Source organism: Triturus cristatus, chromosome 3_1 (assembly GCF_964204655.1).
Source record: "Triturus cristatus chromosome 3_1, aTriCri1.1, whole genome shotgun sequence".
Lineage (NCBI taxonomy): Eukaryota > Metazoa > Chordata > Amphibia > Caudata > Salamandridae > Triturus > Triturus cristatus.
In genome coordinates, this window is record NC_140583.1 from 1,156,550,099 (window position 1) to 1,156,568,486 (window position 18,388).

At 45.2% G+C, this 18,388-nt stretch overlaps 1 protein-coding gene across 4 annotated transcripts in view; it reads right to left on the reverse strand.

The window, feature by feature from the left end:
• EI24 (EI24 autophagy associated transmembrane protein) overlaps nt 1–18,388 on the reverse strand; it is a 331,213-nt gene that overhangs the window by 127,704 nt on the left and 185,121 nt on the right. For all 4 annotated transcript variants that reach the window (XM_085646022.1, XM_085646025.1, XM_085646024.1 and 1 more), the window contains one exon: nt 13,085–13,196. In XM_085646022.1, the coding sequence (XP_085502148.1) occupies nt 13,085–13,196 (112 nt within the window). The remainder of the gene's footprint in view (nt 1–13,084; nt 13,197–18,388) is intronic.

The window sequence follows — 18,388 nt, forward strand, 5'->3', positions numbered from 1 at the left end:
GTCCGAGAGTCCGAAAGAAACAAGCGTCTCGAAAAGCTGTATTGTGCGACCAGGTAATAAATATGAAGATTCGGAATCCCAAACCCATCACTGTCATATGGCAATGTCAGGGCCTCCCAGCAGACCCTGGGCTGCCCGCCTCTCCACCCTCACAAGTCGTATTAAATGTGAGAAGAGCGTGGCAAAGAAACTGCTGTACTAGGGTATAGGAATGTTCTGAAAGAGGTACAGAAACTGTGGAAGAACGACCTTTTTTATCAGAGCGATTCTTCCCGCCATAGTTAGGGGTGACTTCAACCATCGTTTGATCTTTTCACTCAATTTCTCCATTGCTGGGCCCTAATTAAGTTGAAGAATTTGCGCCTGGTCTTTGTGAATGTGAATACCTAAATATTTGACGGAGTCTCCGCACCATTTTAACGGGAACTCTGTGTTTCAATCGCAGTGGGCCTCGGTCAAAGGGAAACCCCCGGACTTGGACCAAATAATTTTCAGGCCCGACAGGGCGCTGTAACGGGTGACCTCCCAGAGATAAGGCCCTAGGTTTTCGTCCGGTTGCCTTACATAGAGAATGATATCATTGGCATATGCCGTGATCAGTAGAAGGCCCGTCTTAAACTGTATACCCTTGTGGGAGTGATTTTCTTAGAGATGACGCACGAGAGGGTCCATTGCTATTACAAATAGTAACGGGAGAGTGGGCAGCCCTATCAGGTCCCCCTTGACAACATGAAGGGGGCTGTCAAGGAACCATTCAGTTGCACCGTGCTAATGGACAAGTGTATAGAAGGGATACTACCGCTATAAACCTCAGCTGCAGCCCCAATCTAATCAATGTGGTGCGAACAAAGGGCCCCATTCTAACGAATCAAAAGCCTTCTCGGCGTCCAAAAGGACCGCCACCACTGGGAGCGAGGATGCAATCCTGTGGAGGGTAGCGAACAGTGTGTGTAGATTCAATTAATTAGATCTATGCGGGATGAAACCTGCCTGGGCAGGAGATATCATTTGATCAACAATCAAGGACAGCCTGGTGGCCAACATTTTGGCCAATATTTTGTAATCAAAACTCAATAATGATAGGGGCCTAAATGAGCCACATTGTAGTGGGTCTTTGCCCATCTTGGGGAGAAATGTGATAACTGCTTCCCACAGTGTCGGAAGGAGTTCGCCGGTGTCTATGGTCTCCTGGTACATGTTAACCAAATAGGGGTCTAGTGTTTTCTTGAACGCCTTATAAAAGCAGCCCGAGATACCATCTAAACCGGGCACCTTCGAGCCATCAATTGCTTGGACAACATTGTCTACTGTGAAGGGTTCCGCAAAGAAGTCCCTATGCATATCTTCTAACTAAACCATTGCAACTTCATCTAGATAACTCTTAATGGCCCCCCGGATCCAGCGGTGGCACTGCTAGGATATTCTAAACCACTACCCAAGGCGATACGCAGGCTTGCGGACATGGGGCTTCTATTGGCAAAGCGCAGAGTAGCAATGTGCTGGGTGAGGGGCCCCCTCCCTACGATAAAACAGTGGCCACATGATATGCTATACTGCTGCACGCAATCGGAGAACTTCAGCGAACTGCTTCCTCCCCGGAGCAGGCCGAAGAATTTCTGGGGGCTATACACTACGTATCTACTCACTAAGGGGGAGGGTCCATCTAATGAGACGGCGACAGAGACAGGAGACAACACGAATACCCCAGCTCTGTGGAGAGAAGTTAGGGATACACAAGCGCGGACGCACATATACCTTTGGGACTAGAGATGCTCTCAGATTTATAATCAGTTTATTAGGCCCAAACGGAAGAATCAAATGAACTGCTGACATCTAGCAGGAGGGAAAATGTATTAGCTGGTAATGTGACATGGATAGATGCAGAATATATGCTTTCCTGACAGTAGCAAACTACGTTTACAATATTATGTTTGTTTTATTTTCATAGTTACATACGATTACTGATACACATAAGACGTGAATCAATAAATACTATGAGTGATGCTCATGAACGTGTGACGCTGCCTTCCCAACGGGTAGTTGGCAATAAAGCTGTGTAAAGTGCCTCCTTCCAACATGCTGCCGGCCCCAGGGTTGTAGGCGTATGGCTGTGTGTTTCAGTGACAATCCCTTGCAAAAACTTGTTAAAAAAAAAAAAAAAAAGAAACTGTTACTGGTCGTGATGTCTGGGGACACTTTAGTAGTGTACAAGTCTTTGTAATATGCCAGAACTCTTGTCCTCAATGCCCATGCAGTCAGTAATAGGCTCACCATCATCATCATCAAGTAAGCTTGTTTGACACCTATTAGGCTGTATGTGTCTAGCTAGTGTTCGCCCCGGGCGCTCACTCTCCCCATATCTCCTGGCTACCATGCATTTCCCCAAAAAGTGGTAATCACATTCTGCTGCTTCGTGGAACTCAGCAAGTAGTGCCGCCCGTCGTCTCAGACCAGTGGTGGTCAGAGAGTCTACCTGGTCGGCGTCCAATGCTGCTAGTTGGGCCTCGATCCGCGATAATGTACGCCTTAAGTCTCTGAGCATCCCTGCACCTTTGGAAATGTAACCCCCCCGTACATATGCTTTAAATGCTTTCCATAGTGTGGCCTTAATTTTCACTGAGTCTGTATTAATCTCAAAATGCTCTTCTATGGCTACACTTAATTACGCCTCAAAAACCGGATAACGGAGGGCCATCTCTGGGAATCGCCATTCCTCCCATCCCAGGGACCTGCAACCCTATCACAACCAGAGCATGATCTGACAGATTGAGTGGAAGGTGGGCAATCTCGCTTAGCCACGCAGTCACGCTGGGGGCAGGCACCCAGTAGTTCAGACGGGTCCATGTATTGTGAGGGGCAGAGTAGTGTGTGTATGCTGCTTTATCTTGATGCAAGTGGCACCATGCGTTGGACAACTGAAAAGCCTCCCTCAAACTAGTTAATGCGTGCCTAGCCTTGGGCTTCATATCTGGTGTTGTGGCTGTGCTATCTAAGTATGGGTCTAATAAAAGGTTCAAGTCGCCCCCCATGCAGACTTGTTCTGCCCCCATTTTATCCATGCGGGCGTGGAGCTCCACAAAAGAGCCCAGATCATCCACATTAGAAGCATAAATACTTACCAAGAGAATAGTATTCCCCAGGAACCACAGCTTCACCAATAGGTATCTACCCGCCTGATCAGCATATACTTCAACAGTTTTAAATGGTAATCGCTAGTGTATTAAAATTGATACTCCTCTTGGGTATGTGCTATAGTCCGCAAAAAAACATTTTATTTTAACCCCAATTTGCAGCGAAGCCGGGGGACGTATGAAGGGGCAAATGCATCTCCTGAATGAGTGCGATATCTACCTGATGGCATTGTAAATAATGCAATACTTGTTTGCGTTTATGTGTATCATTAAGCCCATGTACATTCAAAGACATCAGTTTAATTTTCTCAGAACGGATAGCTCCACCGATCAAAATTAGCTCTAGAATCTAATCTGCAAAATGGACTCACAGTGAAATTGTGCAGGTTAAAAATAAGTATGCAAATCGAACATGAAAATTAGTGTGTCCCCACCCTAACCCTATCCCACACCCATCTCATCCCCTTATTCTCGACATAGGGGAAATCCCAACTCCCAAACATACTTGTGAACGTTCGTTGCTTAAGTTCCTATGTAAACCAATAACGTAAAGGTGCCTAAGCACGAGGAGGAGGCAACACTACGCCTATTCCTCGATTGCATAAAATATCTTATGAATGCATAATTATATCGTCACACCCGTGGCGGTCAACGAGCAATAGTTACAATGTCAGCTGGCAGAGAATAGTTTCACACTTGTGCCTGAGTCCGGAACCCTGGGGGACCTGTCCGGAGAGGAGTGTCCATGACGCCCATCAGACCCACGTGATCTGAGGAATTCCTCCACAGCTGCAGGTGACTCAAAATCCGGGATCTACTGTCTGCATCCACTTTCAATCGCGCTGAATATAACATCCCATATTTCAGACCAGCCTTGCACAGGGCACTTTTAACCAATGCAAACTTTCTTCGGGCTTCCTGTACCATTACAGTGAGATCGGGAAACAGTGCAATCGTTGAGCCCTGCTCTTCCAATGATCCTCTTTCCCAGGCCATATGCAAGGCTGTGTCACAATCCTTTAAATTGAGCCAAGATAGGACGGGGAGGACAGCCAGTGTTAGGCTGGGGCCCAAGGGTTTGGTGAGCTCTTTTGACAACAAATGTTGCTGTGAATGAGTCCTGTCCAAAAAGGTCAAATCAGGAGGTCCTCCACAATTCCATCCAGACTGCCAGAGTTTGTAGATTCTGTGACTCCAAAGATGCGGACGTTATTTTGTCTTCCCCTGGCCTCCAAGTCTTCATTCTTAATAGCAATGGCAGGGCTCGAAAAATCATAAAAAATGCACTAGACCTGCAGGTCTAGTAACCTACAAAATCTCCTCGACCCAACTGAAATGCACTTGACCTCTATTTATTTATTTATTTAAATAAAGTTTTATATAGCGCGAACAAGATCCCAAGGGATATCAGAGCGCTTAACAATCACACTAGAACTGGAAGGCTAATAAAGTAACAATCACAAGTAAAATACACAAAAGAATCATAAAGTGCACGAAACTTCACATGGAAGATATGTTAAGCACAGTAGAGTGCAACGACAAGGAAGAATGAACAATGTCAACGGGCCAGGGGGTAGTCCAATTACTGAAGGAGTTTATTCAACAGGAATCTTTTGACTTCCAGCTTGAACAACTTTGTTCTGGTGATTCTGTGTATTTCTGGAGGAAGAGAGCTCCATATCTTAGGAGCCGCGCCAGAGAAGGCTCTGTTATAGGTTCTTTTTTTGTTAAGGATAGGTGGTTTCAAGAGTAAGGTAGTAGCGCTTCTGGAGGCTCTTACACCACAAGATAGTTCAAGTTTTTGATACCTGGGCGTCTTGAAGTGGATAGCTTTGCGCGTCATCGTGGCAATTTTTAGCTGGATTCGTGCTTCATAGGGGAGCCAATTTAGAGTTTTTAGGACTGGCGATATGCACTCATTGCGTTTGGTGCCTGTAACCAATCTAGAAGCAGCATTCAGTGAGGCCCTTAGCGGAGCCAGAGTGTATTTGGGCAGGCCACAGAGGGTAGCACTGCCGTAATCTAGCCTCGGCAGGACAAGCGCTTGAACCACCTGCTTGAAATCCTTAAGTGGAAGGAAAGGTTTGATGTTTCGGAGTGTCCTTATCAAGTGGTTTGCTCCTTTACATGTGTTGCTGATATGATTTTTCATATTCAGGTTCTTGTCCAAGGTGACTCCTAGAGATTTGGCAGAGTTTACGATGAGCGGAACAAGTTTACGATGAGCGGATATCTTTGATATCGCTAACCTGAAAGCTCTAATCTGAAAGCTGAGCAAATGTGACATGTTAACAAGATTTAAAAGCATTTTTATTGCTCATTTACTTTGTGAGCAATAAAGATGCCTTTAAATCTTGATATCTTGTCACATTTCCCCTGTTTTCAGAGGCAGAGGTCAAGTGTCAGTTTGTATTCCTACTCGCCAGTAAGGGCGAGTAGGACCTAAAAATAGCTCGTCCTGAATTAATCAGACTCAAAAAATGCGAGAAGTCGAGTGAATTTTTCGAGCCCCGAAAGGTCTGGAGTACCTTCTCCATTCTCTCCGGGCACTTAGTAGATAGTGCAGAGCCATCCTCGAGGTCTGAGATCGTACCCTCTGTCGTTTCCAACCTCCCCTCATGTTGGTCAAGCCTTGCCCCCCATTTTGTCCAGTCTTCTATCCAGCGCATCAAACCACATGTCCAGCGCTTTGAAGCCGGCCCTGAGTTCGGTCATGAGCGCCTTGCTGCCCTGTGTCTGAATCTGGGGTTGCACAGTGGTGTCACCTCCTTCCGCCATTGGTTGTTTCAACCCCACCTCCAACTCTCTCAATGGGTAACTTTAGTTGTTTAGGGTCACCTTTGCCCATGTCCAATTAGGGGCGACACCACCGCCGGTTATACGGAAGATATCTTCGCTTGAGCCCTGCCGTGGACAACCCTCCAGCACTTCTGCACCTGGCAAGGGAAAATTGCGGAATCTCCCTGTCAGCCACCGCTGTTCACTCGGTATCCATGTAGGGCCGTACGCACCAGCTGCATCTCTTATGCGCAGTTATAGGGCGAGAACTGGTGCTCCTCTACCATACTAAGCTGTGCGCCCCACTTCCTGGTATTCTTGTGTCGCGTTTTCACTTAGGTCATCATGGGGGTTCAGTCAAGGGCTGTTGCTATGGCAGGCCTAATTTCTGAAGCAGCATACCCGTGCGGGCCTTGAATTCGCATTTGTTGTGGTGGCTGATGGGTGCAGAGCTTGTCGGGGGATCGGCGGTGCACCAGCACAATCCGTATCGGCCTTGCCAGGAGTTCGGCCCCAGGCTCACCCGCATCGGACTCCACAGGGCCCCTGGGGGTTCGCCAATCAGGGTCACCTGTGGTCTAGCTGAGGCGCCTCCCTTATCGATCTATCCACCACACGCCGCTCTGGAATTCTGGCCAATAGTGCCGCTCGATGAAGTGCTGCCAGATTTTCCAGTTTGTGTGTAGGCTACCGGGCCTCGATTATGTTAGCTGCTGAGTGGGGCCTCACAACGTCGGCCCAGTGGAGTACACGAGTCCCCAGCTTTAGTCTCTGTCAGGACCCAGCGCATCTCTGCGTTCTCGCGGATGTGGGGCTAAATTTAATTATTCTTGGGACTGCTGCTGTGCCAGTCGAGACTGGGGCACTTCCGCGTCCCCACCGCTTAAGCTGTTGCGCCGTTGCTGCCCGGAACACCGGGGAGTCCGGCGGAGCTCCAGAGCCACACAGCCAACTCGGACCACAGCTTGGCCACGCCCCCCTCAACAATGTCAGTTTTAGCGGATTATGGTCAGTGTTTTACCAAGATGAGTAGTGCGTATTATATGGGGTAGAAGTGCAGTGGTACATAGTATACGGTTGGCTTGTTTGTGTAATAAGTGTGGTGGGGAATAAAATGAGTAATCGCGCATGTAATTATCCTTGCTGCACCAGGTGTCTGATAATGACCATCCCTGAACCCAGGTGCAAAGGGCTTTGGCTTGGCGGACAGAGGCTGTACCTGGTAGAGGAGGGTGGGAGCGGTCGAGTACCGTATCCATTACTGCATTGAAATCCCCACCTGATATTTATGGGCATATGGACCAGCCTGCTAGGGCAGAGTTAAGTAGCGCACGGAATCTGTTCTGTTCCGTATTTGGGGTGTATATGCTTCCTAGGATTACATGTATACAATCTAGGTTACCCCGAAGTGGAACATATCGGCCATTGCTATCTATTCTCTTTTTGAGGACTTTAAGCGAGGCCTCATTTCTGATCCATATTACAGCCCTTTGTGCGTATGCTGAATCCATTTCTTCTGTAATTTGATAGCCTAGGCGTTAGTTACGTGTGTTTCTTGTAGATATGTAATGTGGATTTTACGCCGGCATAGTCGTGCATAAATTCTATTTCGCTGGTGTATGGTGCCCTTTTACCCGGACATTGCATGTTTTTATATTATATAATCCTGCAGTCGTCTCCATGAGTGTGTGATATTTTATTAGTCTACCCGCAGTGGGGAAGTCAGGGGATTCCACATGCCCTACATACTTAAAAGGTACCCACCAGTGGATCTATAAACTTTACCTTCTGAAATCCCAATACTCGGTCCGACATGTGAACTTTGTCCAACCAAACAATCTTTACGTAACTATGTGCATTTGCTAATGGGGTGATGCCAAACAAACTTATTGCAGGAGTTTGAAGAGCCAAGTGTATGTTGTTCTTGAGGGGAGTCTCCTGGAGCCGCAGGGAGAGCCACAACTGTTTGGGATTAGTGACTATGGGAAGTGATAGTGTGTGCGGGAAAAAAGGGGACATTTTACCGCCTTGTAGGGTGCATGTTAGTGATTAAGCTGTTCCCCAATGCAGCATGCTTGTACAATACAGCTATTCATGCATTGTTCGTGGCAGGAGAGGTAGGGGTGAGGAAAGGGATCCATTATACATCACCATCTTGTGTTCATCGTGGCGTGACTGCGGCGTGATCATTAGCCCAGTAGGCCCTTTACTAGTTGCGGTGTGATAGTGGGAAATAGAGCAAGACTGTTTTTAGAGTCTGAGTGTACCGTAGTGTCGGCTGATGATTCATCTGTAGAGGCCAGTCCTGCCTCGTGGAGTGCAGTCGCGGTCTGGATCACCGCCTGTCGGCCCTCCAGTGCTTGTTTCTGTGACGGGGTTGCCTCTGCTTTCCTCCGGGGCGGTTTTGTGCGTCACCTGTTTCTGTCTTTTTTCTATGATTGATGGGGGACTCCGCTGTGTCCTTCCTGGTACCTGATCCGAGAAGTTATGTTCGATCCATGTCCAGAGCTCATCAAGGCTGTCAAAGAGGTGGCTTTTGTGTTCATGTATTATTTTCAGCCGGGCAGGGAACATCATTGCATATTTGATGTTTATTGATCTGAGGGACTTTTTCGCCTCTTGGTAGGAGGCCATTTGGCGCTGCACCATTTGGGTAATTCGGGTATAGTCTGGGAATAAGGAGATACAAGTGTTGTTGTACATTATGGTTCTTTTCTCTCTGGCGCAGTGGAGGAGGGTGTCCCAGTCTTTATAATTAAGTATGTGGACTACAATGGGTAGTGGCAGCACACCTGTGACTGGTTTTCTCGTGGGGAACCTGTGGGCTCTCTCAACGCAGAGCAGTTCCGTGAGCTCCTCTGGTGCCACCTCCACCCGCAGCCATGTTTCTATGAACTGTGTTGCATTAGCTCCTTCATACTTCTCCGGTAGACCAACTATCTGCACGTTGTTGCGCCGTGAGCGGCCTTCTGCATCTTCCACCTGATCCTGCAATACAGCCACTTGCCTTTAGAGTAGTTTACCTGCATGTGTTTTTTTGCTGGGGAGCTATTTCGGCTATTCCTTCGTGGTGGTTTCGACAGTGTCTGCCAGTTTTCTGTGGTCTGCCTTGAGGACAGTGAGGTCTGTTGTCAGGGTACCCAGCCGTTGTTCGATTGCTTTGCAGGAGCCGCAGATCTCCTGTAATATGATATCTAATTTGTCTCTCAGTAGATCCACCACTGTGGGGGGGCACATACTCATCAGCAGTTCTGGCGGGGGAGTCTTCAAGTTCTTTGGGCTGCATGCGCCCAGGATCAGATTGATCCGCTGTCTTCCCTCTTGTGCGCTCCATAATTTCTATGTGTTGCCACTTGGCTTTTTGTGCGTACGCTCCGAGGACATTAGCAAGTGAATTCGAGGAGCCAGGTTCTTACTTCTGTGCGGCGTTCTTCCTTGAACTGTGTCACTTATAGTGTAAAGCTGTGGATTCAGCGGTGTGTCGCTGGGCCATTCCTGCTGTGATTAGAGCGACTTGTCATCTGCTCTATGTATCGTCGGCACCCTGGGTGGGTATGGGCCCTTTCTCAAGTTCTGAGCAGGGGGCAGTAGTAGGCGCCTTTGTACTATGTTATTTTAGTGTCCACAGGAAGGGCCTCATTATTGTCTTCGATTCACCCTGCATTCAGAGGCACTATGGTGATGGGCTCCCGTGTTACAACTTTGTATATATCCGTGCTTTCATGCCCCAGGGTGGTGCAGCTTTTATTCCCGGGTTATTTATTCAACTAGCTATGTGCTCTGTGATTTTGTCTGATGTCCGCCAGATTCAGAGGGATCACTCCTCTGCCCAGACACAGCTGCGAAGTTCCAGCAAGACCTGTCCGCCGTATTCCCATATTCCGGAGACAAACCTGCAGGTACCTCTGCTAGTTGGGACACAGGTCCCAGTGTCAATATCCGCTCGACCCTGCAGCGTTCGTCACTCTTAATTACGTTGCCCCAACTGTTTGTACAGCCTGATTGGGGTCCTAACAGAACAGGAACTGGAACTATGTAGTCCGGGAGGGCATCCCCTGACCAGAACCCCTTCTCTCTGAGCCGCCCAGGTACCTTCGTCAGATGGGCCCCGGTCCACGGTATCGCCGTCTGGTCACTTCAGCTGCCGCCGGTCTTAAAACCTCACTCCATTTCTTGTCACAGCCCAGCCAGGTTGCCTGCTTGCAGGGCCAGGTTACGTGCACTGCGGGAGAGGCCTCCCCTGCTGGTTCCTTCACTCCCCAGGATCGGCTGGCACACCAGACAGATGTGCTTTGGTGCTCAGTGTAGCCGCCCGCTAGTTTTTGTGGTGTTCTTTTTTATGGCCTTACCCCAGCTCTCAACACGGCCCAGTCAGGGTTCTCACCGTGGCCCAGTCAAGTACATTGCATGTCGGGCGCGGGAACTGCGTCAGTATAGTAATAGGTGGAGGGGCAGGTTAGAGACTATATTCTCCCCCAGCAGCACCTCTCTTGTCTGGCCTTGGTGGACGAATCTGCCATGCCCCAGCTTACTCTTGGAGCTCCGCCGTTCAGGTGACAGAGTTCGTGGAGCCCTTGGCTATTACAAACAGGGGTCCTTCACTTCGAGGGGGTCCATATAGGAATCGATTAATCTTCTGCACCCTTGTACTAGAATGGATGGCCACCACATATCAGGGAAATGGGAGGGTAACACGGCGCAGGCTGGGAGCTCTTCCCCTATGTATCCGCCATCTTCAGCAGCTTGGCCACGCCCGCATTTTCAGAATACTATGCCCTTACAATCAAGGTATGCTTCATAAACATCTTCTAGAAACCAAAAATATATTTTGGAACTAGGGTAGAGACAACACATTTTCCTGTTGCGGCACTGTATTTTCATGCTATTATACACCTGTACTGTGCTAGCTATCATTTTATTGCACATGGTTGGTGTTCCCTACGACTGTCAGAGGCTGCCTACGACACTGGGTCACTATAATGTATGCTTATGGTATATTGTTGGCTGTATAGGGCAATATGGCCCTGTGGATGCCTTCTGCAGTTTTCTATGCTGTGTGATTATTGAATAAAAAACAAGCTTAAAAAAAAAAAATTAAGGATAACAGCCTCTTTGCTCTGCAAGAGAGCTAGACAATTCCACTCAACCTCCCTTACACAGCAAGCAAGATGAAATCAACACACATTATGAAGAGTTAGCACAGTCTGAAAGGCTGACCCGACTTAAATTAACACACACAGAAGGGTTGAAGAGTTCTGGTCTGACAAATAGACAGTTCACTCTAATTTGTCCTGCAATCTGTGCAGAACATTGGTGCATGTTAAACACAGAACCTGAGAATGCACTCATGTGATGTAGCTAAATCACCAGTATCATCAGTGAACACCGGATTATAAATTGTATGGGGGGATGGGGGCAGAGAAAGGTGAAAATTGTCCTCAGTTAAACTTTGAGTTCAAATCCACTAATGACTGGAATTTTCTGTTAAACTAATACTTTTGGTAGCGCTTTAAGTGACCCGGGTCCTGGCGGTGCTAAGCACCAACTGTTCTAAACATCAGGTCCTGAGACAGGAACCTATTTGGCTCTTCATTGTTGCCCTCACCTGGGGAAAAAACAATAGTCACTCGGGAGCACTACCAGCCATCTCCAGCCTTTGATGTAACCATGGAAAGACTCCTTTGTTAATCAGCTGCCACGAAGGAGCTTTTCAGAAGATACGATGACCTGCTAGTGATCTGAAAGTGCAGCTGTGTGGATCCGCAGTGGAGCAGGAGGGTTGAAGGGCAGAGCATAGACTCAGGCTCTCAACTTAACAGGTCTGCAGTGATAAAGCTGCTACATGGGCAGTTGATGCCAATTATTACCAGCTTCCAGACATTTTTCCAAGCCCACAATAAATAAAAGTAGGTATTTTACAAAGCGTTTTATTTAATGTTTCTTATGGAGTGATATTGTTATTTCACAGTAACATAAATACAGAATTGAAGCATTTTCACTATTCTTTACCACAAAGCCATTGTTGTTATTCTTCTTCTGCAGCTAACAACAATTGATAAAGTCAATAGTTTGGGCTTCTTTTGGGTGCATGCCAGTTGTTCTATTATATATGAATGCAACAACAGAAAGAGGCAGAAGATTTTTATCTTACATATTTAAGCCGTGCCCTTTATTATATAGGTGATGCCCATTTAAGAGACCCCCCCCCCCCCCGAACACAGTTTTTTCAACACACTTAATGCCCTGATTTCGGAATTCCATACACATACAGGAAAGTATTTATTAAATGAAAAGCAAAATTAAATTAAGCTGCCCTGTCAGAACTCTGGGTGGATTTTCAAAATCAACACAGAGTAAAGAGATAAGTTTGTCTTAGAATCCAAGTGTGGAGCACTTATTTACAATTGGGAATTACATTCAAAGAAACCTCAACATACACCAAGATTGTGGAATTGCTGTGATTACTCAGCAAGAGGGCAACATAAGGACAACCGTATTAGATTATAAATTCCAGAGAAATAGCGCAATTTTGTGAGGTATCTTTTTAAGTAATACTTACATTTTGAGTCAACTGAAACTAACAGAATTATTTGACATGGGCACCAAGGTTTTGGTGAGGTACAACATCATGTCAAAAGTTTGCAACAAGCTAAGATAATTACTGCCTACAAATAATCACAAGCTTTAAACAGCAACACACATAGAAACTATCTACACACATAACACTATCTGCTGTGTGTGGACAATTCTAATAAGCCATCGCTTGCTGCTTGGGCCTATAACGCAGACAGAAGGTCTTTACCCACTGTTAAAGCCAACCACAGTGAGGTATAATCCTGTAGTGTGCAAAGGGTATTAATATGCAGGAGAGATGGAGTAAAAAAGGTTTTTAACTTAACACAATTTGTTTTTAAAAAAAAATGGTACACACTACTGCCCGATAGGCATGTCATGTAGGTTAACTAAGTGAAATTGTTCTGAAGAGCGCAGAATTTTTGGGCAAATCTTGCATCTGAACAATGATTCTTGCTTCAACTCAACTCATCTGGCTAATGTAAACATTCTCCCTGGGATCAACAAGTCAGAAAACTAAAATTACTTAAGAACACTTTAACTCTAAATCATTTAAATGACGTTAAACCTCATCCAATTTCTCCCGCATTAGTGCACCTTACCTGATAATGTACGAGGACTGCATTGCAGTGAGGGAGGCCAATGGAAGGCCAAATCCAAAGTAGTAGGGCCAGTTTCTCTCGATGTTGGATAATCGCTGATGCATTTCAATACCTAGTAAATAGGAGTTCAAAGACATTTTAAGAAACAGACCTAACAAAAAAAAAAGATAAAACCTCTAGTTATAAAAACACATAAGGAATATCATCTGAGATAATCAAACCCCGTGTCCATTTCCAAATGAAAGTAAAAAGCAGACTATGATTCCTTTATCTGACATTATTTGCAATTGTTGAAAATGGTATAAGTTATCACATATTTTTTTTTTCTTTTTCATTTTTTTAACAGGCAATACATTTTGTGTGAAGCAAAATGGTCTGAGCCTTTAGCTCCAAGGTCAGTGGCTAAAGCTGGTTTGTCTGCGATATCTTCTTTCCCAAAGTCCTGCATATTTTGACCCAAGTAAGCAGTAAGAGAAATCTGTGTTGGAAAATGTACCTGGGAAAGGTAAGCTAGAATTATCATTACGTTCATCTTCTCAGGTGGACAATCTCACCACATCATATTTGCGAACTAGCGCTTTAGTTTTGGCTTTTGTTTCTCAGGCTTACAATAGGAAGGCCACCTAATAATTTTGTGCCTTAAATTCACTCGGAAAGATCAATAAAGTGGTTCATCACTTGAAGTTTCTTATAATGGATGCACAGCAAGATGAAATACTGAGTGTTTTACACTTGTCAAGTCTTGTCAGTTTCTGTTTTCCTTTCAGAAAAATATTTTTTCATTATTTGCATTAGTTAGATGTGAATATTTTTCACCAATAGTGCACAACCTTGTAGGCTTGTGGCACTCTACAAATATGGCTTCTGATATTTACATACTGCTAAAACTCAACAGTACTGGCTACTGAGCAACTTTCCAAATGTTGAGAATCACTTGTTAATCCTTCAGATGATGTTATGGAAAGGTTCCTTTGCTGGGCCCAGCAGCATTGCAAACATTAATTGAGCCAGTACTGGATTTTGGATGAGGAGCCATGAGTGTGAGGAAGTACAATATCAAGTTTATTTTTTATAAACAAAGGTTTTATTTGAAGGAGAAGCTGGGCATTTAGATCTAAAGCTTATTTCTGGTAAGATTTTAGATTCAATCTGATGGATCACCTAAGGAATCGTCCTTACACAATTTTGTGAATTTCACCTATCTGCTACCATAAATGGATTCGGTGGAGTTTCTTCTGGAGGATAAAATAGGTAGGGGTGTAAACCAGGAGAGAGAGAGAGAGACAGAGAGAGAGAGAGAGACAGAGACAGAGACAGAGACAGAGACAGAGACAGAGACAGAGACAGAGAGAGAGAGAGAGAGAGATATGACCTCAGCATGTCTGCGCATTAAAAATAGTCCTACGCAACACAATTCAGGGTCCCATTAAAAACTCAGTGCTATTATCTATGCTATCCGATAACCCACAGCATCATATCAATAATAGGAGAAGACACCTCACCCACAAACTGGTGGCATGCTTCATCATTGTTGTCTAGCCGCTTCCGAATAGGTAAGTGCCATCCAGATGGGCTCAACTAACTAATTGGGAGCTCGTAGGTGTCTTTTATTGGACAAATGCAGTTCGATTTACCATCTAAATTTCTCCAAAATAAAGGGAAACCACCCATTCCATGGATTCGTCGGAAAGAGAAATGTATTACTTACATAAAGGCTACTGATGGGGAAATAATGTCAGATGGGAAGAAGAAAATATTTTTGCATTGTTTAGGCTCGGAAGGGCAAGTAGTTTTTAGAACACTACCGCAAGCTGAAGGCAGGGGTGACAGGAATGGGTATGATGAAACTATGCTACAGATGGAAAAAAACGCTTCAAACCCACAGCTAGTATTGCCCTCAACAGATTTAAGTTCTATACCAGAGCGCAATACTAAAGTGAAACATTTACCAAGTTTCTCATTGGGTTACAAGCCTTATCTTCAAACTGCAATTTCGGACCGGTCACAGATTAAATGATTAGGGAATTAGATGATTAGGGACCAGATTATTGTAAACGTCAGGAGGAAGAAGGTTGAGGATCAATTGTGGATAATGGGTGATCTGAACATGCAGGCTGCTATTAGTACTACTAAATCGTTAGAACAGTCTGAGGGGTGAATGAAGTCTTTGAGTAAGGATAGTAAGACATCTGAAGGGGTGTGCAGTGTGACACCTAGTAATTCATGTAGGATTCAAAATTATAAGAGAGGAGACACATCTGTTCATTGTTTTAGGTGTGGGAGCACCAGCCACATTGCCTCTTCTCCTCAGTGTCCTGCTGTGGAGAAAGAATTAGTAAATGTGGTCGCATTGGGCACTTTGCATATGTACTGATTTAAAAAAAGGTAATAGTGGTAAAAATGCTAAAGGGGAAGTCTCATCTGTGAATGAGGATATTAACTGTGGTGGAGATGGTGGAGGAGAAATTGGTAAAGTCCGGTCTTTCAAGTACTTTGGTACAGCTATGCAGAGGGAGGGCGAAATGAGGCCTCCCAGGTGTGTGTTGCGCATATTAAATGTTGAATTTGAAGTCATGGCTGATTCTGGTTCGCAATGGACCATCATTACTAAGGAGTATTGACACTGAGGGTTATGAGGAGGTGGAGATCGAGTTTAAAGGCAGGACGACTCAGCTTAAATTGTATGGGACGGTCAAATGGTCAATGTACTTGGCTGGAAAAACCAGGGGAAGTTAAGAATCATCCTTAATCCAAGAAATAGGGAACCTGGTTTAATTTAATCCAATAGTACATCTAAGTATGGTGTTATCTAGCAGCTTCCCAGTGTGTTTACTGAAAAGTCTGGGAAGATTTTGGGGGTTTAGCCATAGGATCAAGGTGAAAGAGCGTGCTGTTCCTGTGAAGCAGAAGCTACGAGGACTGCCAGTGAATGTGAGGGAGGTGTTGAAAAACATGTTGGAAGGGTTTGTTGAGGAAGGTATCATTGAGGAGGGGGAGTTATCAGAGTGGGTTTCTCTCATTGTTCTGACTTGCAAACCGTATAAGTCTCATATAATGTGTGAATTTGAGAGCCTTGAACGCCAACTAAGTGGTGTATTGCCATCGACTGCCAAACATCAACTAAGTGGTCTGTATATTGGAGGGAGCCAAAGTGTTTTCTACGTTGGATCTCCGTTCAGCGTACCACCAGACTGAACTAACTCACTTGGCTCTTCAAACTCCACTAGTCAAGGAAATTCACTGCATTTATGACACCCCAAAGTTTATTTCAGTTCAAAAGAATGCCCTTTTGTTTAGCCTCAGCGGCATCCGTATTTCAGAGGGCAATTCACATTTTCAAGGATGTGGACACATTTGTGAAATGTTTCCAGGATGACATTCTCATCTTCTAAAATCAAATCCTAGAAATAAAGAACTAATTAGGTAATTTCGTGCTGATTATAAAACAGCTAGAATGGTGAGGAAAAAGGAGCTATGGGATGAAGCTTGGGAACAATTGGGAGAGGCATCAAGAATTGAAGACAGCAAGGCATTCTGACGGGTAGTAAATGCCCCCTTCCTACGGTAAGAGGGGGAGCCCTCTCTCAACACCCACACAGACGAAATAGCCTGGCTCTCTCACTTCCAGAGTATATTAAATGTTGAGAAGGATAGAGTTACAAATCATCTGGTTGACTCGATGATCGTCCATCGAGGGGATGGACTTCCCCGTAGAGGAAATTGATATTGCACTCTCTCAATCACCAGCCTTAAAGGATGCAGGACCTGATGGGGTCCCTCTGGATATTTTCTTTATGCACAAAGATCTATGGATCCTGTTATTGACAAGTTTTTAATGCAGTTTCTAAAATGGGACCCCAAGTATCTTGGAAACAATCGGTGATCATTCCTATATACAAGAAAGGAGACCCTATGAACCCAGCAAATTATCGCCCAATTTCTCTGATAGACAGCACTGCCAAACTAATGGGCAGATTGCTTCTAAACAGGTTGGAGGAATGGGTATCCTCCAACAATATTTTAGCAGAAACTCAAAAAGGCTTCAAAAAAGGGAGGGGAGCGATCGATCAAGGGCTTAATTTGGCACTATTAGCAGCGAAATATGTCAGTGCGAAAAAGGGCCAGTTTTATATGGCTTTTGTAGACCAGTCTGCGGCCTTCGACTGAGTGGATCATTGAAAATTATGGGTCCTTCTGGAATCTATGGGCGTGGATAAACCTATAATTCTCTATATCAGGGATCTCTACAGAGATGCCGTGGCTGTAGTTAGATTTGGAAAACAGGTGGAATGTACAGAGACATTTAAAATTGAAAAGGGTGTGCAACAGGGTTGTGTTCTCGCCCCATTTCTGTTCTCTCTATATACCAACAAATGCAATGAATTTCAGTCTTGACCGCACACTGCCGGGATGTTCCATCTGCAGGCGGCACTCCCCTGCCAGCTCTATTCTATGCAGATGATGCGGTCTTGATGGCGAGGACTAGGAGAAAATCCCCAGATAGGGGAGTTGTTTTATGTGATCATACTTATTAATCATTCTAATTTTTTTTATACTGTTTTTAACTAAACTGCTGCTAGATATCTAACACGGTAAATAGAAACGGTTAATAAAAAATGAAATGCCAATGTGAGGGTGATATTAACATAAATTGACAAGTGCAAATATTCTCCATATAGTGTATAGCTGCTTGTGTGGCTGACCAATACAGAATCGGCTAGAAACGTATTTTTTTTTAAATGTACCACTTAAAATTCGCTGTGTTATACCCTTAATCCCTAAGTTTTTTACTCTTACCGGTCACAGGCCCTTGGCCCACCCACACAAGTGAGGTATCATTATACTCGGGAGACAAAGGGGAACGCTGGGTGGTAGGACATTTGTGCCGGCACAGAGACCCCCACACAAAAATGTGTGGAAAAAGTGATTTTTTTTCCAGCTAAATGTGGGGTTTTCAGTGGGTTCTGGGTAAGAAAACATTGGGGAATCCACGCAAGCCATACCTCCCTGGACTCCCCCAGGTGTCTAGTTTTCAGAAATGTGTGGGTTTGGTAGGATTCCCTAGATGGCCGCAAAGCACGGGGCTAAAAACCTAAGTAACCCCCCCTTGCAAAACCAGGTTGTTTAGCGATAGGCAATTTTGATGTCTCCTCAATATGTTTTGTGCCCTTGCCTGTCGCGGGTACTTAGGCCACCCACACGCGTGAGGTACAATTTTTATCGGGAGACCTGGGGGAACGCTGGGTGGTAGGAAATTTGTGTCAGTCTGGTGTTAGTAAATAAAAACATACATATAACCATCCT